General features: G+C 41.0%; 1 protein-coding gene across 6 annotated transcripts in view; it reads left to right on the plus strand.

Moving 5' to 3' along the window:
- Positions 1-22,877, plus strand: part of c17h18orf54 (chromosome 17 C18orf54 homolog) — a 31,938-nt gene extending 9,061 nt beyond the window's left edge. For 3 of the 6 annotated variants that reach the window (XM_054758342.1, XM_054758343.1, XM_054758341.1), the window contains 13 exons: positions 1,565-1,718; positions 2,019-2,186; positions 2,310-2,427; positions 2,562-2,604; positions 2,688-2,861; positions 6,842-6,950; positions 7,438-7,530; positions 7,793-7,816; positions 8,934-9,012; positions 10,526-10,571; positions 12,919-13,092; positions 18,139-18,191; positions 21,592-22,877. In XM_054758342.1, coding sequence (XP_054614317.1) covers positions 1,565-1,718; positions 2,019-2,186; positions 2,310-2,427; positions 2,562-2,604; positions 2,688-2,861; positions 6,842-6,950; positions 7,438-7,530; positions 7,793-7,816; positions 8,934-9,012; positions 10,526-10,571; positions 12,919-13,092; positions 18,139-18,191; positions 21,592-21,721 — 1,365 coding nt within the window. In that variant the 3' untranslated portion in view covers positions 21,722-22,877. Of the gene's footprint in view, positions 1-1,564; positions 1,719-2,018; positions 2,187-2,309; positions 2,428-2,561; positions 2,605-2,687; positions 2,862-6,841; positions 6,951-7,437; positions 7,531-7,792; positions 7,817-8,933; positions 9,013-10,525; positions 10,572-12,918; positions 13,093-13,245; positions 13,392-18,138; positions 18,192-21,591 lie in introns of those variants that run through there. The other 3 variants (XM_054758344.1, XM_054758345.1, XM_054758346.1) reach the window with 3 other exon arrangements.
- The last annotated feature ends 88 nt before the right edge of the window (positions 22,878-22,965 follow it).

A 22,965-nucleotide genomic window follows, 5' to 3' on the forward strand; every position in this document is an offset into this window, starting at 1 on the left:
CTTTGACCTTTGACCTGCCTCTCACTAGGACTAGGACTGGTTATCAAGAAAGGGCAATCGTCTGTTACGCTGAAAACAAATGGACATGAGAGAACGCATTTCACATGTGCTCTGGCCTGCACGGCATCCGGACAAAAACTTCCACCAATGATAATTTTTAAGCGGATGACAAGGCCAAAAGAAACACTTAGGAAATAAATTGTTGTAAAAGTAAACAATAAAGGGTGGATGAAGGAACTGACAGTGCTACGGCAAGTGGCTGGGGGATTTTTTTCACCAAAATTGTTTGTTTTGGACAGCATGAGGACTCAAGCGCCCCTCAAGAGCACAAACACCATTCCAGCTGTGACTCCTGGGGGCACAACAAAGTATTTGCAGCCATCAACATCAGGGGCACTCCTTCACAAAAACTGACCGCATGCGAAGAGCAACTTTTGCACAAGTCTGTCGCTGGATCCTTACAGCGTGGAACAGTGTAAAAAAAACAAAAAAACCCACTATCATTTCGAGAAGCTGGACCCGATGAAGAGGAGGAAGATACCGAGAGCGACATGGAGAGCGACACCCAAAGAGAGAGAGAGACCGAGAGAGAGATTGGTGATGTTGTGAGGAAGGAATTATGACTCTGTTCAATTCTGAGACAGAAGAGGAAGACTTTAGTTAGACTTTAGTTCCCAAGGGGACACAAATGACTTTTTTTGTAGGCTACTGTTATTTACAGTATGTTCCACGCACCAGGCACTGTTAAACTACCGTAGCCATGTACTATTTTTAAATGTTTCTAGCTGCAATATTTACCGGTAATTAGCCTTGTACTTATACTTAGCCGGGTTTTGCACTGTTTAACGCTGTTTTGCACTTTTTGGGAAAAAAAAAAATTATGAAAGGTTTAAACAGTCTTTCTTTGTAACGTCTTTCTGTGCACCAAATATGCCTTTTTATGACGTGCACACGTGCGGCTTATACACCAGTGCGGCTTATATGCAGTAAGAACAAATCTGGCTTTTCCACTAAATTTAGTGGGTGTGGCTTATACACTGGAAATTATGGCAGTTTGGAGGTATGGAAGAGAAATCACAGTGGGGCTGTAGCTTGAGTCATGACTTATTCACATTTCAAATTTGACATTAATACTACAAATAGTATTTTACACAGGTTTTTCCAAAGTTAGGATCAGGCGTTGTAAAGGTGTGACCGAAGCGTACTGACGGATTTGACTTGATTTGATTGGCACAGCCATGTTGTCTGTGATGCCACTGTATTTGTTAGTTTAGAATATGTTGTAAACCATTGTACACTCGCTTAGAAAATAAGAAAAATAAAAGGATGTTGAACATATAACCAGTTTTTAGTGTCGACAGTAGGGGTGTCACGAGACACCCAACTTACAAGACGAGATGATGCACGAGATTGGGTCCACAAGACGAGATTTTAACTTTAACTTATAAAATATTCTCTACTTTATCTTTTAAAAACACGTAAAAAGCACATCTAAAATTGTTAATAATTTTAAAAAAATTGTTTTGAATTGTTTTTAAAGTTGATCATTTTTTTATTTCCAAAGGAGTATGACTCAGCTTCAGCTGCGTTGGAGGCCTATATTGCTGACTTCGACAAAAGTCAAAACAGCAAGTCATGGATGGGAAGGCTGCTCATTCCACAGAGTCCGTTGTGCACCCCAAGAAGACCCAGAATGAGCACATTCAGAAACAAATCTGGTAGGTAACTGCCCACTTATCTGCTAGATGTAAAGGTCACAAGGTAACTATCCCCGTTATTTAATTTTTTTTCGATTCTGTCTCGCTGTTAAACTAAAGCGACCATAAAAAATGATGTACTGTTCATATCTTCATATCTGTTACAGTAAACTTACAAAGTCAACAGGGGATCAAACAAAATATTTTAATCATAAATATTTGCAGAAATGTGAGAGGTGTACTCACTTTTGTGACATACTGTGTATATAGTTAGATTTTTTTAAATGAATTTATTTATTTTAATTGTGTTTGTTCTTGTAGTTCTCAGGGAGCGTTTAACTGAGAGAGAAGTGGATTTCCTGACCCTCCCTGTCAGTTCCCTCCGTCACCGTGACAACCAAGACAGACTCTCAATGACAACTGATGAGCTGCTGTCTATTCCCCGCGATGGCTCCATGCCGATCACCCACACAACCGCATTCATCCAAGGTTTTTAAACGCATCACGTCCCATACCTACAACTAGCCTAGCCTAGCTAAACATACGTTTGGTTGGATACTTGAGCAAGCACTGTGCTGTGCCTCTTTCTGCCTCATCGGGTTTTGTTGGCAGGTTCGGGTGTCCTGTCTCAATCTGGCAAGTCAAAGTCTCATGCCTCATCCAGACCAGAAGGCCGAGCAGGAGATGACCTGTCCCACTCGCATTTAAGCAGGAATAGCAGAAGCTGCAGGTTCAAACTGTAGTTCTTATTAGGGGCATTCATGATTTTTGGTGCAAGCAAACACAACACATAGATTACAGTCCTGCAGGAAACACTGATATATTGTGTGTCATTTAAAATGTTGTGTCACTTCCTCCATACAGCAGGTGCAATAAAGAAGATGTCCCCTTTATCAGATGCCTAACGGTAACTACCATTGTGTTATTTTAACACTGTAACTGTTAGATTTTAGGATCTCACTCTGACTTGAGCGTATCTTCATGTGTCAGTGTGCGCACAGAGCAGGAAGGGAGGCAGAGATGTCCGCATCGCTTCATTTGCCTGGCAGCGTCACTGGGATCAAGGCAGACATGGACCACACTCCAGTCATCTGTGTGCCAGAACTGAAGTACCCAGCACGGATCCAGTACTGTGACCTTCGTGAGCCACCGCCCCCATCAGAGGTCCACCTTTACTCATGTCTTTTAGAGACATTTCTAAACAACTGCACATCCCATCCCTCCTTGGAGGTCTTTTGGGCAGCAGTGGCTCAGGAGGTAGAGCAGGTTGTCCAGAAACCGGAAGGTTGGCGGTTTGATCTTGCTGCCTCCATCCAGTCACTGTCGTTGTGTCCTTGGGCAAGACACTTCACCCAACTTGCCTCCAGCGCTGCTCACACTGGTGTATGAATGTGGATGAATGTTTGCATGTTTAGTGATCGCAGAGGCTGTACGCATGAATTGGAAGCCACATTTCCGTCAGTCTACTCCAGGGCAGCTGTGACTACTGATGTATGGTATCCTCACCAGTATGTGACTGAAGAGTGGATGAATAATGGGTTCACTTGAAGCACTTTGGGTACTTTGAAAAGCGCTATATAAAATCTAATCCATTATTATTGTTAATTTTAGGCCTTTAAAGGTGCTGTCTGCCTTGGTTAAACTGTATGGAGACGCTAAACCTCGAAAACTGTATACTTTGCCCACTGCTCTGACGCTGCAAGCCACACACCACATAACACACATGCACGCGTCTTAGATGTTTGTTTGTTGTCAGCTAACATTTGTGATTTGTAGGGGTGTCACGAGATCTCACAAGATTAAAACCTTGACAAGATTTCTCATACAGAAAAAAACCCTTGCAATAATAAATACAAAAATTAATCACACGATAAATGATAATGAACTATAATTTTGCTGGTGTCCATTGCCACCATTGGTTCATTGGTTCAGCATCTAGAAGCTTCATAGAACGACGGCGTTTCATAGAGTAAAAGCGAAAAGAGTGAGGCACTTTTGTCAGTCATACAATTTTTTTGTCTCTGTGGGGGGAGGCAGGGCCGCTAGTATACACACACATACACACACACAGCAAAAGAGTGGAGCTTTGTGAAGAGCAACGCGAGGTAACGGAAAAAGATGCTTGTAAAGCCAAATGCCACAGCCCTACAAATGGGAATATTAATAATGAGCCAATGTGAGGCTATCAACATGGACTAGACAGTATGCCGAATTAATTTGAATGTGGTAACCTAACATAACATCCATCCATCTTCCATGCCGCTTATCCTCACTAGGGTCGTGGGTATGCTGGAGCCTACCGCAGCTGACTATGGGCGAGAGGCGGTGTACACCCTGGACTGGTCGCCAGCCAATTGCAGGGCACATATAGACAACCAACAAACAACCATTCACACTCACATTCATACCTATGGACAATTTAGAGGCACCAATTAACCTAACATGCATGTTTTTGGAATGTGGGAGGAAACCGGAGTACCCGGAGAAAACACACGCACGCACGGGGAGAACATGCAAACTCCACACAGATGCCCAACGGCGATTCGAATCCAGATCTTCCCGATCTCCTGACTGTGTGGCCAACATGCTAACCACTAGGTCACCGTGTGGCCCCTCCTGACATAACAGGAAAAGCAAAAAACTAAAACGAGTTAGCATGAGCCATATATAAAACGATAAAACGTTGGTAGGGTTTTTTTTAGAGGGCTCTAAAGTCATAATAGGTACCTCCCATGAATGCAATGTTAGCTGGCTCATGCGCACTCGTTTTCTCTCGATAGAACGCACAGAAAAGGGAAAGAAATATGTGTTCATGTTTCACATAAGGATTGTGGGTGATGGACAAAATAAAAACAAAAGTGCAGTTTTCCTTTAAAAAGCATTGGCAGTTTTATACTTTCTTTTAAAGAAAGGTCTTCAGAAGAGCTTTAAAAGAGTCCGGGCTCTGCATTTTCCTCGACTGGACAGGTGCGCAGTACCATAGCCACGGTGAAGCTGGACAAAAGTCTTGGTCCCCCGTGGTACGCAGCCTGGTGGTGGAACTTGGAGGAGCATGCTGCCTGATGTTCTCAAGGTGCAAGCAGATATTTGCAGGATGAGAAGTTCTTATAGGTACTGTATCTAGGTGCCTGGTCAGTGATGAGGATTGGATCAGGATCAGGATAGGATGAGGATTTTGTATTCAGGTTGAGACAGGGAGCGAGTGCAGTGATTGTTAGATGGGGGAGATGTGATATATTTATATTTATATTTATGGACCTTCATTAGGATTCTGGCAGTATTGTTTTGGATGTAATGTAATGTATGAATGAGATTATTGAGGAGATAAATGCATGGAAACGTTTCTATGACTCTGGGAAGGTAAGAGGGGGATAAAGTTTACATCTAAAAATGTTGATGAAGCTGTTGCATAGCATCTTTGTGTCTCCAGTAGGAGATGACAGCTGTGATTTCAGAAGATGGTTTACAGTGGAAAAGAAGCTGCTTTCAGGTATCAGTGTTATACCATGCAGGCCCTTTAATAGTCACGGAAGGCAAGCTTGTAAACAGTAATCCCAGACGTCCTCAAACGGCGTTGCAGGGCACAGACAGCCATTTTCATTTGGCACGTGTACCAGGGAGCAGACTTCACATGTTCTAAAACGGCATGGAGGACAGCCAGTTCAGCCACTGATGTGAAGACAGAGAAGGTGATATGCTGAAGGTCCAGGAGTTTGATCAATGTGTTTCCATTTCCGGAAGTACATTTGTGAAGGCCATTGAGACCAATTTATTGTTTGCAATAAATCACTTACTATTTAAAAAAAAATCTTTACCATTTCTTCTTCCTGCATTTTGAAGCTCTACTTTGAACCTCCTTAATATCCAACAGTGCAAAATGTAAATTCTTGCAATTTTTCAACTTAAAACCCAAAATTTTGATCAGGAGTGTATTAAAGAAAAAATAAGTTATTTTTTAAAAGCCCTACTAAAACAAAACTCAGCACCTCCAAATCTGAGGCCATGGTTCTCAGTCGGAAAAGGGTGGATTGCTCCCTACGGGTTGGGAATGAGGTCCTGCCCCAGGTGGAGGAGTTCAAGTATCTCGGGGTCTTGTTCACGAGTGAGGGAGATAGGCGGATCCGCGCAGCGTCTGCAGTAATGCGGTTGCTGTACCGGACCGTCGTGGTGAAGAGAGAGCTGAGCCGGAAGGCAAAGCTCTCAATTTACCGTTCGATCTATGTTCCCACCCTCACCTATGGTCACGAGCTTTGGGTCGTGACCGAAAGAACGAGATCGCGGATACAAGCGGTTGAAATGAGTTTTCATCTTAGGGTGGCTGGACTCACCCTAAGAGACAGGGTGAGGAGCTCGGTCATCCGGGAGGAGCTCAGAGTAGAGCCGCTGCTCCTTCACATCGAGAGGAGCCAGCTGAGGTGGCTCGGGCATCTAGTTCGGATGCCTACCGGACGCCTCCCTAGTGAGGTGTTTCGGCCATGCCCAGCCGGGAGAAGGCCCCGGGGAAGACCTAGGACACGCTGGAGGGATTATGTCTCACAGCTGGCCTGGGAACGCCTTGGTGTCCTCCCGGAGGAGGTGGCCGGGGACCGGGAAGTCTGGGCTTCCCTACTGAGACTGCTGCCCCCGCGACCCGGACCCGGATAAGTGGAGGAAAATGGAATGGAATGGAATATAAAACAAAACAAAGTTGGAATTTTTTGAAAATTATGTTGCAGAAAAGGTTACAATATTATGGGAATAAAGTCATGACATGACGAGAAAAACAATTTCAAGAAGAAAGTTAAAATAACAAGCAGTAAAAATGGAAAAAACCCCCCCCAGCTTTTTACGAGGCCAAAGTCAAAATATTAAGAGAAAAACGTTGTATACTAACGAGAAGAAAAGGTGCAATTTTACAAGGAAAATTTGTAACGTCACAAGGAAAAATGTAGTTTGAGTAGTGTTTAAATATTGTTATATTTTACATATTTTTGGAAGTCATACCATGAGAAACAAACAAAACAAAATACATTTTATGATGGATTTTATGATTATATATCGGGACCTTTAATCTTAGTCAGTTTTAAACCCCAATAAAATTGAAACGAGAAGCTATTGAGGCTAATTTTTCTGTGTTTTTGGTTTCTTGATATGTCAATACCCAGGATGACAGCCAGACGAGTCTCAGAAATCTCCGGCTTCAGTTTGCTGAACAGATATCATTGCTTGCCTCTGAGAGAAAAAACCCAAACTCCACAGAGTCTTTGTTAAGAGGTGAAACAAATAATGTGTTGGAGTGAAGTTTAACCCATAAGAATCTAGAGCCATTGGAAGTCAAATGATAGGGGGATATAGCACATGGAAGAAATTTGTGTTTTTTTGTAAAATACTACTAATTCCTGTCAAACATGTTACATTGTTCAAGCTAGAGGTATTCTTAACTTGACACTTTTTGTGGTGCACAAATGTACTTTTAATTGGAGCAAATACATAAAGTATATACAGGTATAGCAGCCTCTTAGGTATTATGTCACATGAGTGCCCTAATGACGCTCAAATTCATGTCTCAGTGAAAACTTTCTAAAAAAAACAATAAAGGACTGCCAGGACAGGACATGAAAACGGCATGTCCTGTCAAAACTGGACAACAGCCCAAATTTGAGCACATTTCAAGTGTTGCATGGCTTCTTATGGGTTAAAGATACACATCTGTGATGTTGATCTCTGTTTATGTTGCAGCGTGTATTATTCTGTTTGTCAGGTAACCGCCTCGAGTCTTTGATCCAGAAAGCGGATCAAGTGGTGAACTTTCTGTCTCAGAGTTTTGGAGCAACGGAAAGTCTTGCAGATGCTGGTGAGATTATGAATGGTGTCAATCAATATATTTACATGCACAAAAAACCACATTTTTGCATTTTTCGTAAAACTAGCTTGTAGACACTTTAATTCGAACGTGTTTGTCTTTTTAAAAGTCAAATTAACATTCCTAGATTATGTGATTGGCAACTAGTTCTCTCTCTCTCTCTTGCATGTCTATGCTACTGGAATGGAACCTGCATTCTGCACATGCGCCAATCTCTACGGTGGGATGTAACGCAAAATCAATTGTGGCCAAGTGTGTCATGAATGTGTAGAAATTGGTAAATGTTCGTTTCATGCACATTAATAGAGCTGTTCGTACTAATATAATGTCAATGTTCAGTGGTTGTTGCTAGTAGTTGTTGGCACTAGTGTCTGTCCATGTTCGGTAAGTTTAGCTATGATCTAAATTGGTGCTCGGTCGCTCATGAATGTGGAGAGAAGCAGACAACTGTGTCAACTGTTAGTGACTATTAAAGGCATGCGGTACAGTACATATGGAGGAAGGCGAACGGTTGTACTTTGTGATGTAAAAAAGTGTCCCTCACACTGCGGTGACCTGTATTGTTTCTGTGCAAATTGCTAGCCATCCAGGTCAAGATGCTTGTCATAAATTGTATTGAGGGCAAATGCTGTGTCACTTCATTGAGACATAATTGATAGCACAGCACAATGTAGCTCATAGAATTTTTTCTCATGCACATTTGCAGCTGAGACATGCAGACACAGTTGCCAGTTCTCGCGAGAGAAAAAAGCGACTAGCTCTCTGAAAACAAGCCCCAAACAACAGGCAATTTGGGAATTCACAAGCGACTTTACAAACACAAGCCCAAAACAACAAGAAACTTGCGCATTTGCAAGAATCTTTACAAAAAACAAGCCCAAGTAATCGGTGAATCTGGCAACGCTGGTCGAGACGCTTTGTTTATATGTGTTGTAACAAGTCAACCAGAAAAGCCAAAAGTTTACCCGCACTGACAGGAGCATAAGCGCCATCTAGCGTTTCGGGAGGCACATATCGCATGGCCAATAATCGCAGTGGAGATTAAAAAAAACAGGGACGTCACATTGAGGTGTGAAAAACGGACAAACAAAATTATTTCTGTAAACATAGTGATTGAAACCTACTCGGTGACCATATGCGTGAGTGTGAGTAGTTGTCCGGTAGTTGTAGTCTGCCATTTGCTTGGGATTGACACCAGCTTCCCTACGACCCTGAAAGGTACAAGCTGTAGAACATGGATTAATGGATGAATATAGTATTCCCTTTGGTTCTCCTTCCATAGTTGTAAGCAGCAGCAGTCACAGTTCTTACTTGAACAGGAGGGACGGAAACAGGTGAACAGGTTGGCTTCTCTGCTGCTTCATCTTCACAAACTACTCTGTTATTGTTGTCAGCTCGCATTGATCCTGTGAGTCCAGTGAATGGTGAAGAGCTGCAGGTCTGTTCATCTTCATGCTGTCCCCTGCTCCCGATGTGAGGATTTTATCCTTTCACTCTTACAGTATACAGTCAAACCTCGGTTTTCAAGCTCCCCCGTTTTTGTATGATTTGGTATTTTTGTTGAAGAAAAACAGATACTACAGCATAAGGCAAGGAAAAGACACATATAAGGAAACGGAGCAACAAGGCAGTCTAGGAAGACACTGGTGAAACACAAGTAAAAAACAACAAGCAAACCTAGCGGACTATAGATTATACTACAAACAATACTAATAACAAGGAAACATGGAAGTACAGTAATCCCTGGCCACTTTGCACTTCGAATTTTGCCACTTCACTCCATCGCAGCTATTCAAAAATATAATATTTAGCATAAAAGAATAACATTGATAAATTATCAATGAAGTAAAATACAAATATAAAGCATTCAGAAACACATTCAAAGACATTGCGATGTTATGTATTATTCTACACTGGTCACTAGGTGTCAGTAATTTTACACACAAGCACCAGATTTGATCGCCAGAACAACAGGCTTTTATTGCAGTTTTGAATTATCTCACAATAGGCACAGTTATCCCTAACACAGGCTACTGTTGTGGCTGTAACATCACTTCCTGTCTGCCACCCACTCAGCCCTCTATGGAACACATTTACAACCACATACATGAGCACGAGTCACATTTACGTCTTAAATTTTTTATTTTTTTTTAACATGCTTACAAGTTACATCGGAATACATCACATATTAGAATTCAGTTCCACATGTCTGAAAAGGATTAGGAAGATGCTAAGCTTATTAAATTATACCCCCTCTCTGTTTCACATCAATTACAATACATTTGTTCACTTCCTGTATTCCAAATGTACTCTTTGCCAATTTTAAATACCTACATAGAAAAATCTACTATATTGGGTACTAGGAGTGGAAAGATGACTATAAGGGTGTTATGTCTAGAGGGCTCTAATAATGTTAAAACCCATATTTAGAAGATCGGAAATAGTTTTTTATGTTAACTACGAAAATATAAATTTACAAATCAGGAATCCTACTTCGTGGAAATTCACTTATGGTCAGGTCTGGAACCAATTAACCGCAATACATGAGGGATTACTGTACAGGTAAACCTTCGTGTTTGAATGCCCTTGTTGTCATTTCATTAGGTTTTGAAAGAATATTTTATTTTTGTGAAAATGTCCTGGTTTTCAACACTATTGAATAAAAAAAAAATTAAAAAAAAGAACTCATCACAATCTACGAAGATGGCATCCATGTGGCCACTGCATGTAAACTATGATTCATCTCTATAAAATATGTCTGTGAATGCTTCTATGAAATAGATTTTTTGTAAATATTTTTGGGTATCTGGAATCGGATGAATGGGATTTACATAATTTTTTTTGTACGATTCGGTTTTCGTCTGACTTTTTGAGCGGATTATTAACGAAAACCGAGGTACACTGCACACCATTATGCATGCTCAATGTATGCATTATACACACTGTACATAACACTAATTACATTTGTTGCCTGTTGATAATGCAGGGGGTCAGAAAGGGCAGCTGAGGGTGTCCCTGAGGAAATCCATCAGGTAGGTCCCAACACTGATGATTCCTAGCATCATTCACTGTACCTGCGGAGTAGAACCACCACTAGTATTTATCAAAAAGTAAACTTTGGGATGACCTTCTAGATCAGGGGTGTCCAGACTTTTTCTGCAAGAGCCGCACACTGAAAAATGAAATATTGCAAAGGCCACTTTGACTTTTTTTTTTTTTTTTTTTTTTTTTTTTTTTTTTTTTTTTACATGTTTGTCATAAATGTTTCAGATCATCACATTAAAATATTAGTCAGTGGCAACACAACTGAACACAAAATGCACTTTTTAAATTAAACGATTTATTATTGAGGGAGAAAAAAAATCTAAACCTACATGGTCCTGTGTGAAAAAGTGAAGTAAAGACTTCAGCGAACCACAGTGAGAGCCATTATCTGCAAATGGCAAAAACATGGAACAGTGGTGAACCTTCCCAGGAGTAGCTGGCCAACCAAAATTTTCCAAGAGCATAGCGACGAGTCATCCAAGAAGTCACGCAAGACCCCACAACAACATCCAAAGAACTGCAGGCCTCACTTGCCTCAGTTAAGGTCAGTGTTCATGACTCTACCATAAGAAAGACAGTGGACAAAAACGGCCTGCATGGCAGAGTTCCAAGATGAAAACCACTGCTGAACAAAAAGAATGTTAAGGCTTGTCTCAATTTTTCCAGAAAATATCTTAATGATCTCCAAGACCTTTGGAAAAATACTTATAAATAAAACTTTTTGGAAGCTATGTGTCCCATTACATCTGGTGTGAAAATAACACCGCATTTCAGAAAAAGAACATCATACCAACAGTAAAATATGGTGGTGGTGGTGTGATGGTCTGGGGCTGTTTTTCTGCTTCAGGACCCGGTGGGCTTGCTGTGATAAATGGGACCATGAATTCTGCTGTCTACCACAAAGTCCTGAAGGAGAATGTCCGGCCATCTGTTGGTGACCTCAAGCTGAAACCAACTTGGGTTCTGCAGCACGACAATGATCCAAAACACACCAGCAAGTCCACCTCTGAATAGCTGAAGAAAAACAAAATGAAGACTTTTGAGTGGCGAAGTCCTGACCTGAATCCTATTGAGATGCTGTGGCATGACCTTAAAAAGGCATGCTTCATGCTTGAAAACCCTCCAATGTGGCTGAAATAGATGGATAGATAGATAAACTAAATACAGAACAGATAAAGAATGAGGTAATAAGTCCAGTTCTGTGTGTCGCATGGCGTGGGGGAGGAATCATCTGCTCAGTCTTTCAGTGGAACAGGACAGTGATAGTAATCTGCCACTGAAACCGCTCTTCTGTTGGCAGATGATGCTGTGCATTGGATAATGCTGGTTGTCCATGATGGAACGAGCCTTCTCAGTGTCCTTTGCTCTGCCACCGATGTCAGGCTGTTCATCTCAGTTGCAATGACAGAGAATGCCTTCCTCACCAGTTCAGGCGTGTGGCGTCCTTCTTCTTGAGGCTGCTCCGCCAGCGCATTACTTCATACAGGAGGGCACTAGCTACCACAGTCTCGTAGAAGATCTGCAGCAGCTTTTTGCATATGTTGAATCTATGTTGGCAGTCCAGTCCAGTTTATCATCCAGATGCACTCCTAGGTATTTACCACCTCCACACGGTCACCTTTAATGAGAACAGGTTGTGGGTGTGTCCTGTTTCTCCTAAAGTCCACCACCATTTCCCTGATCAATTCTGCAAAGATGAGTGGGCCAAAATTCCTCCACAGCGCTGTAAGAGACTCATTGCAAGTCATCACAAATGCTTGATTGCAATTGTCGCTCAGGGTGGCCCACCCAGTTGTTAGGTTTAGGGGGCAATTACTTTTTCACACAGGGCCATGTACTGTAGGTTTGGATTTTTTTCTTCTTAAATAATAAAAATTTGTTTAAAAACTGCTTTTTGTGTTCAGTTCAAAATAATGAGGCAGGGATGCCTCGAAAAGCTTGCAGTGAGTCGAATTTGACTGAAAACGGCATTGAAAACACAAATGGCCTTGGCTGGACTTTGGCCAGATGGCGACAAATACCAGCTCTTTTGAGAAGCATGCGGCCGGGCTGAAAGAATCGCCTTGAAGCTTGATGAAATTTTGGGACATCATGATGGAAGTCCTGCAGTGTTAGACTTTGAAAGCCCGTGAGAAATTGTACAGTATGCATGTTTGTATTTGTATAGATTGGGGGGGGGGGGGTTTCGCTTTTTGGAGGAAGCCAACAATGTTAGACTTTGAAGTCCCCAGCATTAAACTGTGAATGGACATTTCGGCCATGTTCCTTATGTTGCTGCTGTAGTCAAATGTTGTTGCATGACTCTTTATATTGATTACCTACTGTCTTCTCTAGACTCATGGTGGCAGTCACCATGGTAGCAGCATCAGTCAGCAGCCTGGTGCATTGGAGGCTCTTAAACAGATGATGTTCAGACTGCAGGCTGTGGAGGCAGCGCTTCAGAAACATCAGCAGCCACCAGCTGCCTCAGCCTCTACAGACTGGTTGCAGGGTGAGGAAGCTCCAAAGGTATGTCATATAATACTCTTTTCATCTATAAACCTCCTGTCATACAGATTTATAAAGCAGCATTTATTATTCAGTTTGAAAAAGCTTAGAGTGAAAAAAATGTTATGATTCTAAAGCTCTTAATCCAGGGTCTTCAAACATTTTTCCATTTAGGGCCGCATACTGAAAAACCAAAGGATGGACAAGCCAATTTGATATTTTACATTTTGTAAACCAACCCATGTACATATGTTAAGAAATTATAAATATATTACAACAAAAACATGCATCTCTTTGTGATATAGGTGGAAAAGCGTACTATTGGTAGGAACTTTTTCTCCTTAAATTACTCTTTTTTTTCATTTTATTAATTTCTTTTGTTGTTTTTTTACAAAATATTTCAAACATTTATGTTTTCTTTTTTTTGCAGTGTTATGGCTATATTCCTATAATACTTTGACTTTATTCTTGTATAATTATATTGTATATTTTTTCCCCACCTAATTTTACATGTTTATTTTTATTTTATTTTATTTTTATGTTTTTATTCGTTCTTTGTTTTGTTTCTCATTATATAATCGTCCCTTGAATTATGCGGCTTCACACTGTCTGATAGCAGGATTACTTTTGCAACAACACATCAACACATCAGTAGGGTAAAACTAAACTGATAGGAAGAGCCGACATTGAAGGATCAAAAAGTGATGTCACTATGAACGCTTGGCTGCCACAAGCCAGTTATCCCTATCAGTTATGTCTATGTGTTTTCAAAATAAACTCCTGATCCAGATATTAAGATCAGTTGAAAAATTCCAAGAATTTACATTTTGTACTGTTGGATCTTTAGGAGGTTCTAAGTAGCGCTTCAAAATGCAAAAATCAGAAATGGGAGTGAGACAAAGTGGGACAAAGTGGGACTCCTGAAGCAGCGGACAGGTACCGGCCAAGGCCAAGCAGCTTTAGCCGTGGTCGAGGCAAAAGCTTGGGTGTGGGAGGAGTTTGATGAGGCCATGGTGCATGATTTTTGGTTGACCTCAAAGCGATTCTGGTAAACCATTCAACGCCAGAAAAGGAAAGCAGTGCCCAGTCTACTCTGTTTACAGTTGGGATGGAGGCTGCTGACCTCAACTGCGTTGAGTTCGGCGGTGTACGGAATACTTTGAGGCCCTTCTCAATCGCACTGACATACTTTCCATGGAGTAAGCAGAGTCTGAGTACACGTGGACAGGTCTATCACCATGGCTGAGGTATCTGAGGTAGTCAAAAAACTTCTGTGGTTGGATGAGTTTCGCCCTGAATTCCTCAAGCCTCTGGATGTTGAGGACAAGTCTTGGTTGACATGTCTCTTCAACATTGTGTGGAAGTCGCGAACAGTACCTCTGGACCGGGGTGGTGGTTGCCGTTTTCAAGAAGGGTGACCGGAGGGTGTGTTCAAACTGTAGGGGGATCACACCCCTCAGCCTCCCTGGAAAAGTCTATTCCAGAGTGCTGGAGAGAAGGGTACGACTGTTAGTCAAACCTCAACTACAGGAGATGCAATGTTCTACACCCTTTTAAGGGTACTGCAGGGTACATGGGAGTTTGCCCAACGGGTCAACATGTGCTTTGTGAACTTGGAAAAAGTATTCGACTGTGTCCCTCCCTGTCCCGTGGGGGATACTCCAGGAGTACGGGATTGATGGCACGCTACTACATTGTATGTGCCATTTGGTCCTTGTACAGCTGGAGCAGAAGCCTGGTTCGCATTTCCAGCAGTAAAGTCAAGCCTGTTCACTGTGAGCGTCTGCCAAGGCTGCCCTCTGTCACAGCCTTTACAGCTGACTGTGAAGCTTCTGGGATGAGACTCCGCATCTCAAATCTGAAGCCATGATTCTTAGTCGGATAAGGGTGGATTGCACCCTTCATGTTCGGACTGAGGTGGAGGAATTCAACTATCTCCGGGTCAATTTACCGGTCAGTCTATGTTTCTACCCTCACCTATGGTTATGAGCTTTGGGTTGTGACTGAAAGAGCGAGATTGCGGATACAAGCGGCTGAAATTAGTTTCCTCTATAGGGTGGCTGGACTCACTCTAAAAGATAGGGTGAGGAGCTTGGTCATCTGGGAGGGACTCAGAGTAGAACCGCTGCCCCTTCACATTGAGAGGAGCCAGTTGAATTGGCTCAGGCATCTAGTCTGGATTCCTCCTGGACGTCTCCCAGGTGAGGTGTTCCAAGCATGCCCAGCCAGGAGGAGGCCTCGGGGCACACCTAGGTCATCTAGGAGGGGGATCATCTCACACAGTTGGGGGATCATATCACACAGCTGGCCTGGGAACGCCTTTGTGTCCTCCCGGTGGAATTGGAAAGAGAGAAGTTTGGACTTCCCAACTGATACTGCTGCTCCCGTGACCGAGACCCAGATAAGTGGAAGAAAATGGATGAATGGTCAAAAAATAATAATTTTTAAGTCCTGACTGTGACTGTGTGGCCAACATGCTAACCACTAGACCACTGTGCGGCCCAGTTTAAGAATATAGCAATATCAATAAAATTTACAAAAAGGTTCTCATTAATGAATAGCTGTGTCATCCTTGTTAGTCACCGCAAAACATTGGTTTGGTCTTGCTTGTGTTTCCAGGAGGCTAGTGCAGGGGTCGGCAATCTTTACTATCAAAAGAGCCATTTTGTCATGTTCCGTCAGACAGGAGTGATCACTTCCTGTCTTGTGCTCTTATTTTGGAGTGCTGCACTTCCTGCTGAGGCGAAGTTGCAGCCGTTTACCCCAGTGGTATTGTGCACGGCTGTTTACCATTGCAATTAGTGGAGGTTAAAAGCCCAGCATTGTCGCAGGTACGACGGTGGTTCATTGACTCATTTCTCTTCGCCCATGCTGTCACATGAGCTGTTGCTACTGCCTAGGACTACCCTGTATGTTTTTCACAGAGCCATTTTCCCCTCTGTTGCTTTTTGTTGTTTATCCCTGCACAACTGTGAGTACTGCACCTGGTTATTAAGACTTTTATTTTCACACCGCTGTCTCTATCCTTGCATACTGGGATCAAGCACTCGACAGAGCCACGTACCGTGACGCATTTTGCCTGCTTGCCCACGAAAGAAAAATAAAAACATAACACAAAACATAACAGCTTAAAAACTTTTAAATGTTTGAATCATTGTCAGTTTTGTCTGTTATAACAGGAATACAACAAAAATAAATACAGTGTGCATGTGTAACGAATGACAACTACTGGGGTTGTGATAATACATTGGTTAAACCTCACAACCTAACGCCTCAAGAAATGTGCAACACAGTGAATTGACAACCTGTTCCTTTTAGCTCACTGGCTAACGCTGCTCAACTAAATATGTGCTTCCAGTACGATCCTGGCGTGTGTAGGGCTGTACTGCAGGGATGACCACTGTTACACCTGTAGATCAACTCTGAAATAAATTAAGAAAATAGGTGCTTGTTTCGGAATTGTCTTTCAACGATTTTTGTTGTTTCTCACCAAATAGCAAGCATACAGGTAAGCCAGTATCATTAAAAACTCTATTTTTTTCTGAGATTTTTTTTTTTGGACAGTCTTACAGAAAGTCCGATATTTTAAAGTATTTTAAAAAATGTGCATTTTCCCCACTCGGATGTTAAAAAAAATAATAGAGAAGAAGAAGAATTATTATGAAAATAATTGCGAAGGGAGTCACAACAAGGAGGCTGAAGAGCCGCATGTGGTTCCGGGGTGGCGGGTTGCCAACCGCTGGGCTAGTGAAAATGTTGCTCCAAGTGGTGAAGATGACTTCACAGAGGACATCCATTTTTGTAAACTTCCCTTGCCATCCATGTTTTTAATTGGATTTAGATCAGGGGGACATGCAGGTTGGTCCAGAAGAGTGAGGTCATTCCACTGGAAGAAGTCTATGTGGGCTATGTGATCTGCAGAGTTGTCCTGTTGAAAAAGCCAGTCATTACTACACAGACGGGGGCGGTCGTGAGGGATGCCCCCTGCAACATCTACACATATCGTTTGACGCCCCTGCACAACCTTGACTCCATTGTTCCATCAAAGATAAAAGCACCCCAGATAATGACGGCGCCCCCTCCACTGTGCAGTATGGAAAACATTTTTCCTTGTTATGCTAGTAACGTTGGAGCCATCAGGCTCGTCAAGGTTACATTTTCTGTAACCTTGCAAAATGTAAATTCTTGCAATTTTTCAACTGGTCTTAAAATTTTGATCAGGAGTGTATATTTATAAATGATCGCTGTTTCGTGGTTGACTATGCCCTATTATTAGTCAATTGTACTTATTTCTGACCTAAAGTAAGAATTTTCAAGCATAAAAATTATTTATTTATTATTTATGCTTGAAAATTCTTACTTTAACTAAAATACAAATATAAGGCATTCAGAAGACACATTCAAATACATGTTGTTATGTAGTATTCTACACTTGTCACAAAGGGGTTAGTAATGTTACACTGTTGAGACAATAGCCACTGCAAGAAGTAACAGCAACCCTTATGACGGTAGTAATTGGGCCCAATTAGCCATTTTCCCTCTCTGTGGTCATGTGACTTTTGAAACACTCACAAGGTCTCAGGAGCGAATGGGAGCAGGTGTGTTAAAGTTGATACTATCGCTCTCACGCTTTCTCATACTGCTCACTGGAAGTTCAACATGACACCTCATGGCAAACAACTCTGAGGATGTGAAAAAAAAAGAGTTGTTTTTACATAAAGATGGCACAGCAATTTTCCACTGTTATCCAAGCTGTACACTGACTACTTTACATTGTCTTATTCTGTTTTGTCCCATGAAATTATATCATTAAATATTTGCAGATATGGTGTACTAAGCTTTGTGAGGTCGTGTAAAATTGACTTTTTCAGATTGTTTCGGTATGCGCCAAAGGTTGTATTGTGCATACATGAAAAGCAATGTTTACAACACAGATGCTTATTCATGCTGGTCAGCATGTTTTAAAGACCTGTAAATCAGGAGATAGGTTGCTGGCATTACAGTGAGACACTGTTGGTCTTATTACCATTAAAATGATCTCTATTCCACTGCGTATTTGTGTCGCAGAGGCCTGACAGTGAAGCAGAGCAGAGTTTATCTGGTGGGCTGTCACTACAAAGGTAAGTGAATATGCATGGGAATGATTAGAAAACTCAATTAAATCAAGAGGATTATACATCCCCACAAACTTAAAGAAGTAAAACTGTTAAATTACACAGACCCTAAGGGATTTTGCAATTGTCCGATTTTAGCAAATTTAACCAATTCCATGCAACCTCGCAACTTAACCCAATCTGTGCAGCTTCCTTGCACATTTTGACCAATCATCATTTTTACCAATGGAATTTGTCCTGAGCAGCGCTCAAACGCACATGTCGACTGTCTTACCCTGGGGTAGACGGGGGCCATTTGTGGCCCGCTGCACTTTCTAAAAATATAATTTAACAAAAAAAATTAAATAAAAACCAACAACAGCAAAAATGGAAAAATCACCAGTAATATTACAAGAATTGAGTCAAAATATTATCATATATATATATTCAGAATTTCAACGTTGTCGTCCAAAAAGAATTGTCCCTCCTTTTGTAAATGAAAAAATGAACGGCTGACTCTGGGCCATGCTGACCACCACAACAAAAATCTGTGGTGACCAACCCCAGGTGACAGACGCCCAGAGGGGAACTCCACACCTAAAACAGCACTGAAGGAGCTTTTTGGATTAAAAGTGAAATATCTTCAACCAACAACTTGTCCAACGAGTCCAGTTGCCTCGATTCAACCTTTTGCGGGTTACCATGATGTGGATGACTGAAAATGTACACAGACATAATTAAGTGAAGAACATTTACAAGAAGAAAGTCGAAATAGTTGGGGGGAAAAACAGCAGAAATGAAAAAGAAATGCTGTAATTGTACAAGATTAAAGTCAAAATATTAAGGGAAAAAAGTTGTATTCTAATGAGGAAAAATGTTGCAATTTTACAAGGATAAACTCATAAATAATCTTATTTTAGTAGCATAGAGTTGAAGTATGAAATAAAAAAAATGTAGTATGAGAAACAAACAAAGCAAAGTTGTAATTTTTCGAAAATTAAGTTGTGGAAAAAGAAAATTTACAAAGATGATATATTTTAGATATATTTTAAAAGAAAGTTGAAGTATTTGGGAAGGTAAAGCAAGGGTTAACTGTGTGAAATGTGTTGCAACATAAAGAAACGTTTAGGATGGACAAGTACTTTTACAAATGTAAAACACCCACGGAGACAGTAAGGGACAAGCGGATAAGGTTGGGAACGATAAACCGGTGCGACCGGATATCCAGTCTGACAAGCCAGCGATGCGGTTGCAGCCTCCTGGATCGATAAGAATCACCCATAAATTCTTACATTAATCGATTGTAGAGACATGCATCGGGTATCGCAAGACTAGCAACCAGTTGACAGTCTGTCTGTTAAACCAGTGGTCCCCAACGTTTTTTGACCCACGGACCGGCTTGTGTTCCCACAAATTTCCTGCGGACCAGGGGGGAGTTCGTACCTTATAGCCATCTAATTGATCTTATATACGATGTATTGTGTAAAACTAAGACACGAACAACATAAAATTAAAGGCACAAAAGGAATGCAGACCCACCATCCACCAGTACAAGCCTTGGGTTTGTTTTTCAGAGAGATTATTACATCGCTGTTTGACGTGTGTGCTGAAAGGCAGAGCGCTAGCATGAATTAACTGGAGACAAATGTGCACATTAGCACTCATTAAGTCATCCAAACTTACTGAGTGGGAATGCATAAAGGTATCAGCATTTGGCACCAAATATGAGGTGAAAGAAAAAGGGGAAAAATGCAGTAGTAGTCTATCTGTGCGGCATGAGAGAACGTTAGCGCACGGACCATGGTGCTTTCAAAGAACGTCGAACAAAGTGGGACGGGTCGCCGCTTGCAACAAACACAAGAATGGCAAAACTATAGGATTTGTAACTGTATATTATTTTTTACCCTTATTACCGAAATTGATATGCATTTATATAACATATAAATTACATAATTTTTTTTTTTTTAAATCATTGCACCTGAAAGCCTCCCGTGGTCCGGTTCGGCCCCACCCATTGAACACTACTGGGCCAGTGGTTGGGGACCCCTGTTGTAAACAACGTGAGAACCTGGGCTTCCAGCGAAAGGATTGTTGTGTATTCACTGTAGATTACAGTGACTGAAGACAAGAATGGATGTAAATAGTAGCAATGCGTACATTATAGTGTAAAATAAGACAGGAACAACATCAAATTAAAAGCACAAAATTAACTCAGACCCATCATCCACCAGTATGAGCCTGGAGTTTGTTTTTCAGCGAGATTATACGATGTTAGCATGAATTAACTGCAGTTCTGCACAAATCAGTATAGTTGTCTATCTTTGCAGCGTGGGAGAAAGTTTGATGGTGCATTGAAGGACACTCGAACAAAGAACAAAGTGTGTGTTTTTGTGTGTGTGCGGGGGGGGGAATGTAGGAGGCGAGCCGGTGTACTAGTGTACCTCCGACCGGGTTTGGGGACTGGGCCCTTTGCTGTGGCTCGCAGGTCGTACGGGTGTGTTCATTGGACAAAATGTGTGCCTGTTGGTCGCTCTCCTGGAGGTTAGGGCACTGATATGATAATACATTTTTTTTCAAAATGTCCTCGCGATCGACCGACAAAGTCCCAAAGATCGACTAGTAGCTCACGATCGACGGGTTGACGACCCCTGGTCTACATCAACTAATGTAGCTGTTGAATCGTATCAAATTGAATCTTTTTCTTGGACCATGGAACCATGGAATCTTTTCATTGTATTAAATCATTCTGTTTTTAAAACAGTGTATATCGGTTTTGAATCGTATCGTAACTCATGTATCTGGATGTGTATCAAATGATCTCACAAAGAGCTTTACAACACTATTAAGTCTACTATATTGGGAAATATAAGCGTAAAGTTTACTCTACGGGTGATATTTCATGTCTAGAGGGCTCTTATAATGTTGAAACTGTATTTAGAAAGTCATATACAGGTTTTCTATGCTCTAATCACGAAAATATTCCATTTATAAATAAGGAATCCCACTTCACAGACATTCACTTATCACATTCGGGTCTGAAACCCATGAACCGCAATAAAGGAGGGACTACTACAGTTTACTTTGCTGTTGCTGAATAAAGCCTATCATGCACATTTTCTGAAACAGGTGATTGAATGAATGATTTATTTCATGATTTTTTTTTTCCTGCCTTACACCGTGACAGAATGCTAACAAAGCACTTATGCTAGTTTAACATTTTAGTTTTTAGTGTACTACATGTGTGGTAATACTGAGGTGCCAGTACAGTATATCAGGTCGACATGTAATACCACACAGTTACATTGATAACGCACAACATAATTCTAAATGTTACTTGTGTCATTGCCATTAATTTCTTGAGCTGTTATTACACTGTAACTATTCTCAAAAGTACCAATAGATGAAGTAATAAAATATCCATTCTCAGGGCTCTGCATCACCTGAGTCGACTAAAGCTGCTCTTGGAGAAGCCAAAAGGAAAACAGGATGAAGATGAAGGATGGCACTGTTCTTTATCTAATGAGAGACTGCTATGCACTCAGCAGCACCCTCATTGAAGGTGGTAGGTTTGGCCTGTGGAGAACCTTCTACTGAAAACATTATCAGCGAAGTGGTACATACAGGCTTTACATTATATGTGTATTATCAAGTATTCATAAATTATTACCCATTGATGAATGATATCTTTTTTCTGCAAAAACGGCCTGTTTTTTGGAAAAATTTGATTTATATTAAAAAGTCCACAAAATCCACAATTTTGCAGGAGCGCGAATGTGTGGGGATCCACTGCATTCATTTTCAACATAAGCAATTTTCTTTCATGGCTTGTGTCAGCTTTTTAAACATAAATACACAGAATTATGTGCATTTTAGAGCACATCATGAGGGAAATAATGATATGACATGATAAAATGTAAAATATGAATTGACGTGAAAGATGTGTGATGTTCCATTTTTCATGAGAAATGTATTGTTAACCTTTTTGTGCAGCACAAAAGTACTTTGAATTGAATCAAAGAACATATATTCATTCAAAATCATTGAACTTTGTTGAGTGTTTTATTAGAATTTTTGCTATTGTGACGGATACATCACGTCAGGCTGTATTCATAGATGTTTTTAAGGCCAAAAGCCGGATAGTGGTATTTTCCTAGCTTGTTTTCCATGAAGTAATTGAAGCAATATAGAAAGAAGAGTTGAATTTTAATATTTGACGCCTTATTAAAGCATTACCATTGTGAAATAAATGTAAAATGAGCATTTATGTGAAATATATATTTTGCCATAAAAGCTCATTTTAAAAATATACATAAACTGCTAAAAATAAAATAAAGGGAACACTTAATCACAATCACAAATCAAACTGTCCACTTAGGAAGCAACACAGATTGACAATTTCAAATGCTGTTGTGCAAATGGAATAGACAACAGGTGGACAGCAAGACACCCCCAGTAATAATAATAAATAATACATTTGATTTCCATTGATTTTTGTGTGATTTTGTTGTCAGCACAGTCAACTATGTAAAGAACAAAGTATTTAATAAGGATATGTCATTAATTCAGATCGAGGTTGTGTCCTTTTAGTGTTTATTTTTTTGAGCAGTAACTTTGCTGTTACTTTTCTTCCCCTGTGTAGTGATCTCCTAACTATAGCACAGAGGCTGAACTCAATGGTGCCGTCTTATTGCACAAACTTTATTGGCCCCAAACATAACAGAGCACTGTGAGCGTGGCCCCTCTGCAAGCGGTGCAGACAGAAGAAAGAGACACCTAGTGCCAAAACAACTACAGCACGCAG

The sequence above is a fragment of the Dunckerocampus dactyliophorus genome, chromosome 17 (assembly GCF_027744805.1).
Source record: "Dunckerocampus dactyliophorus isolate RoL2022-P2 chromosome 17, RoL_Ddac_1.1, whole genome shotgun sequence".
NCBI classification, from domain to species: domain Eukaryota; kingdom Metazoa; phylum Chordata; class Actinopteri; order Syngnathiformes; family Syngnathidae; genus Dunckerocampus; species Dunckerocampus dactyliophorus.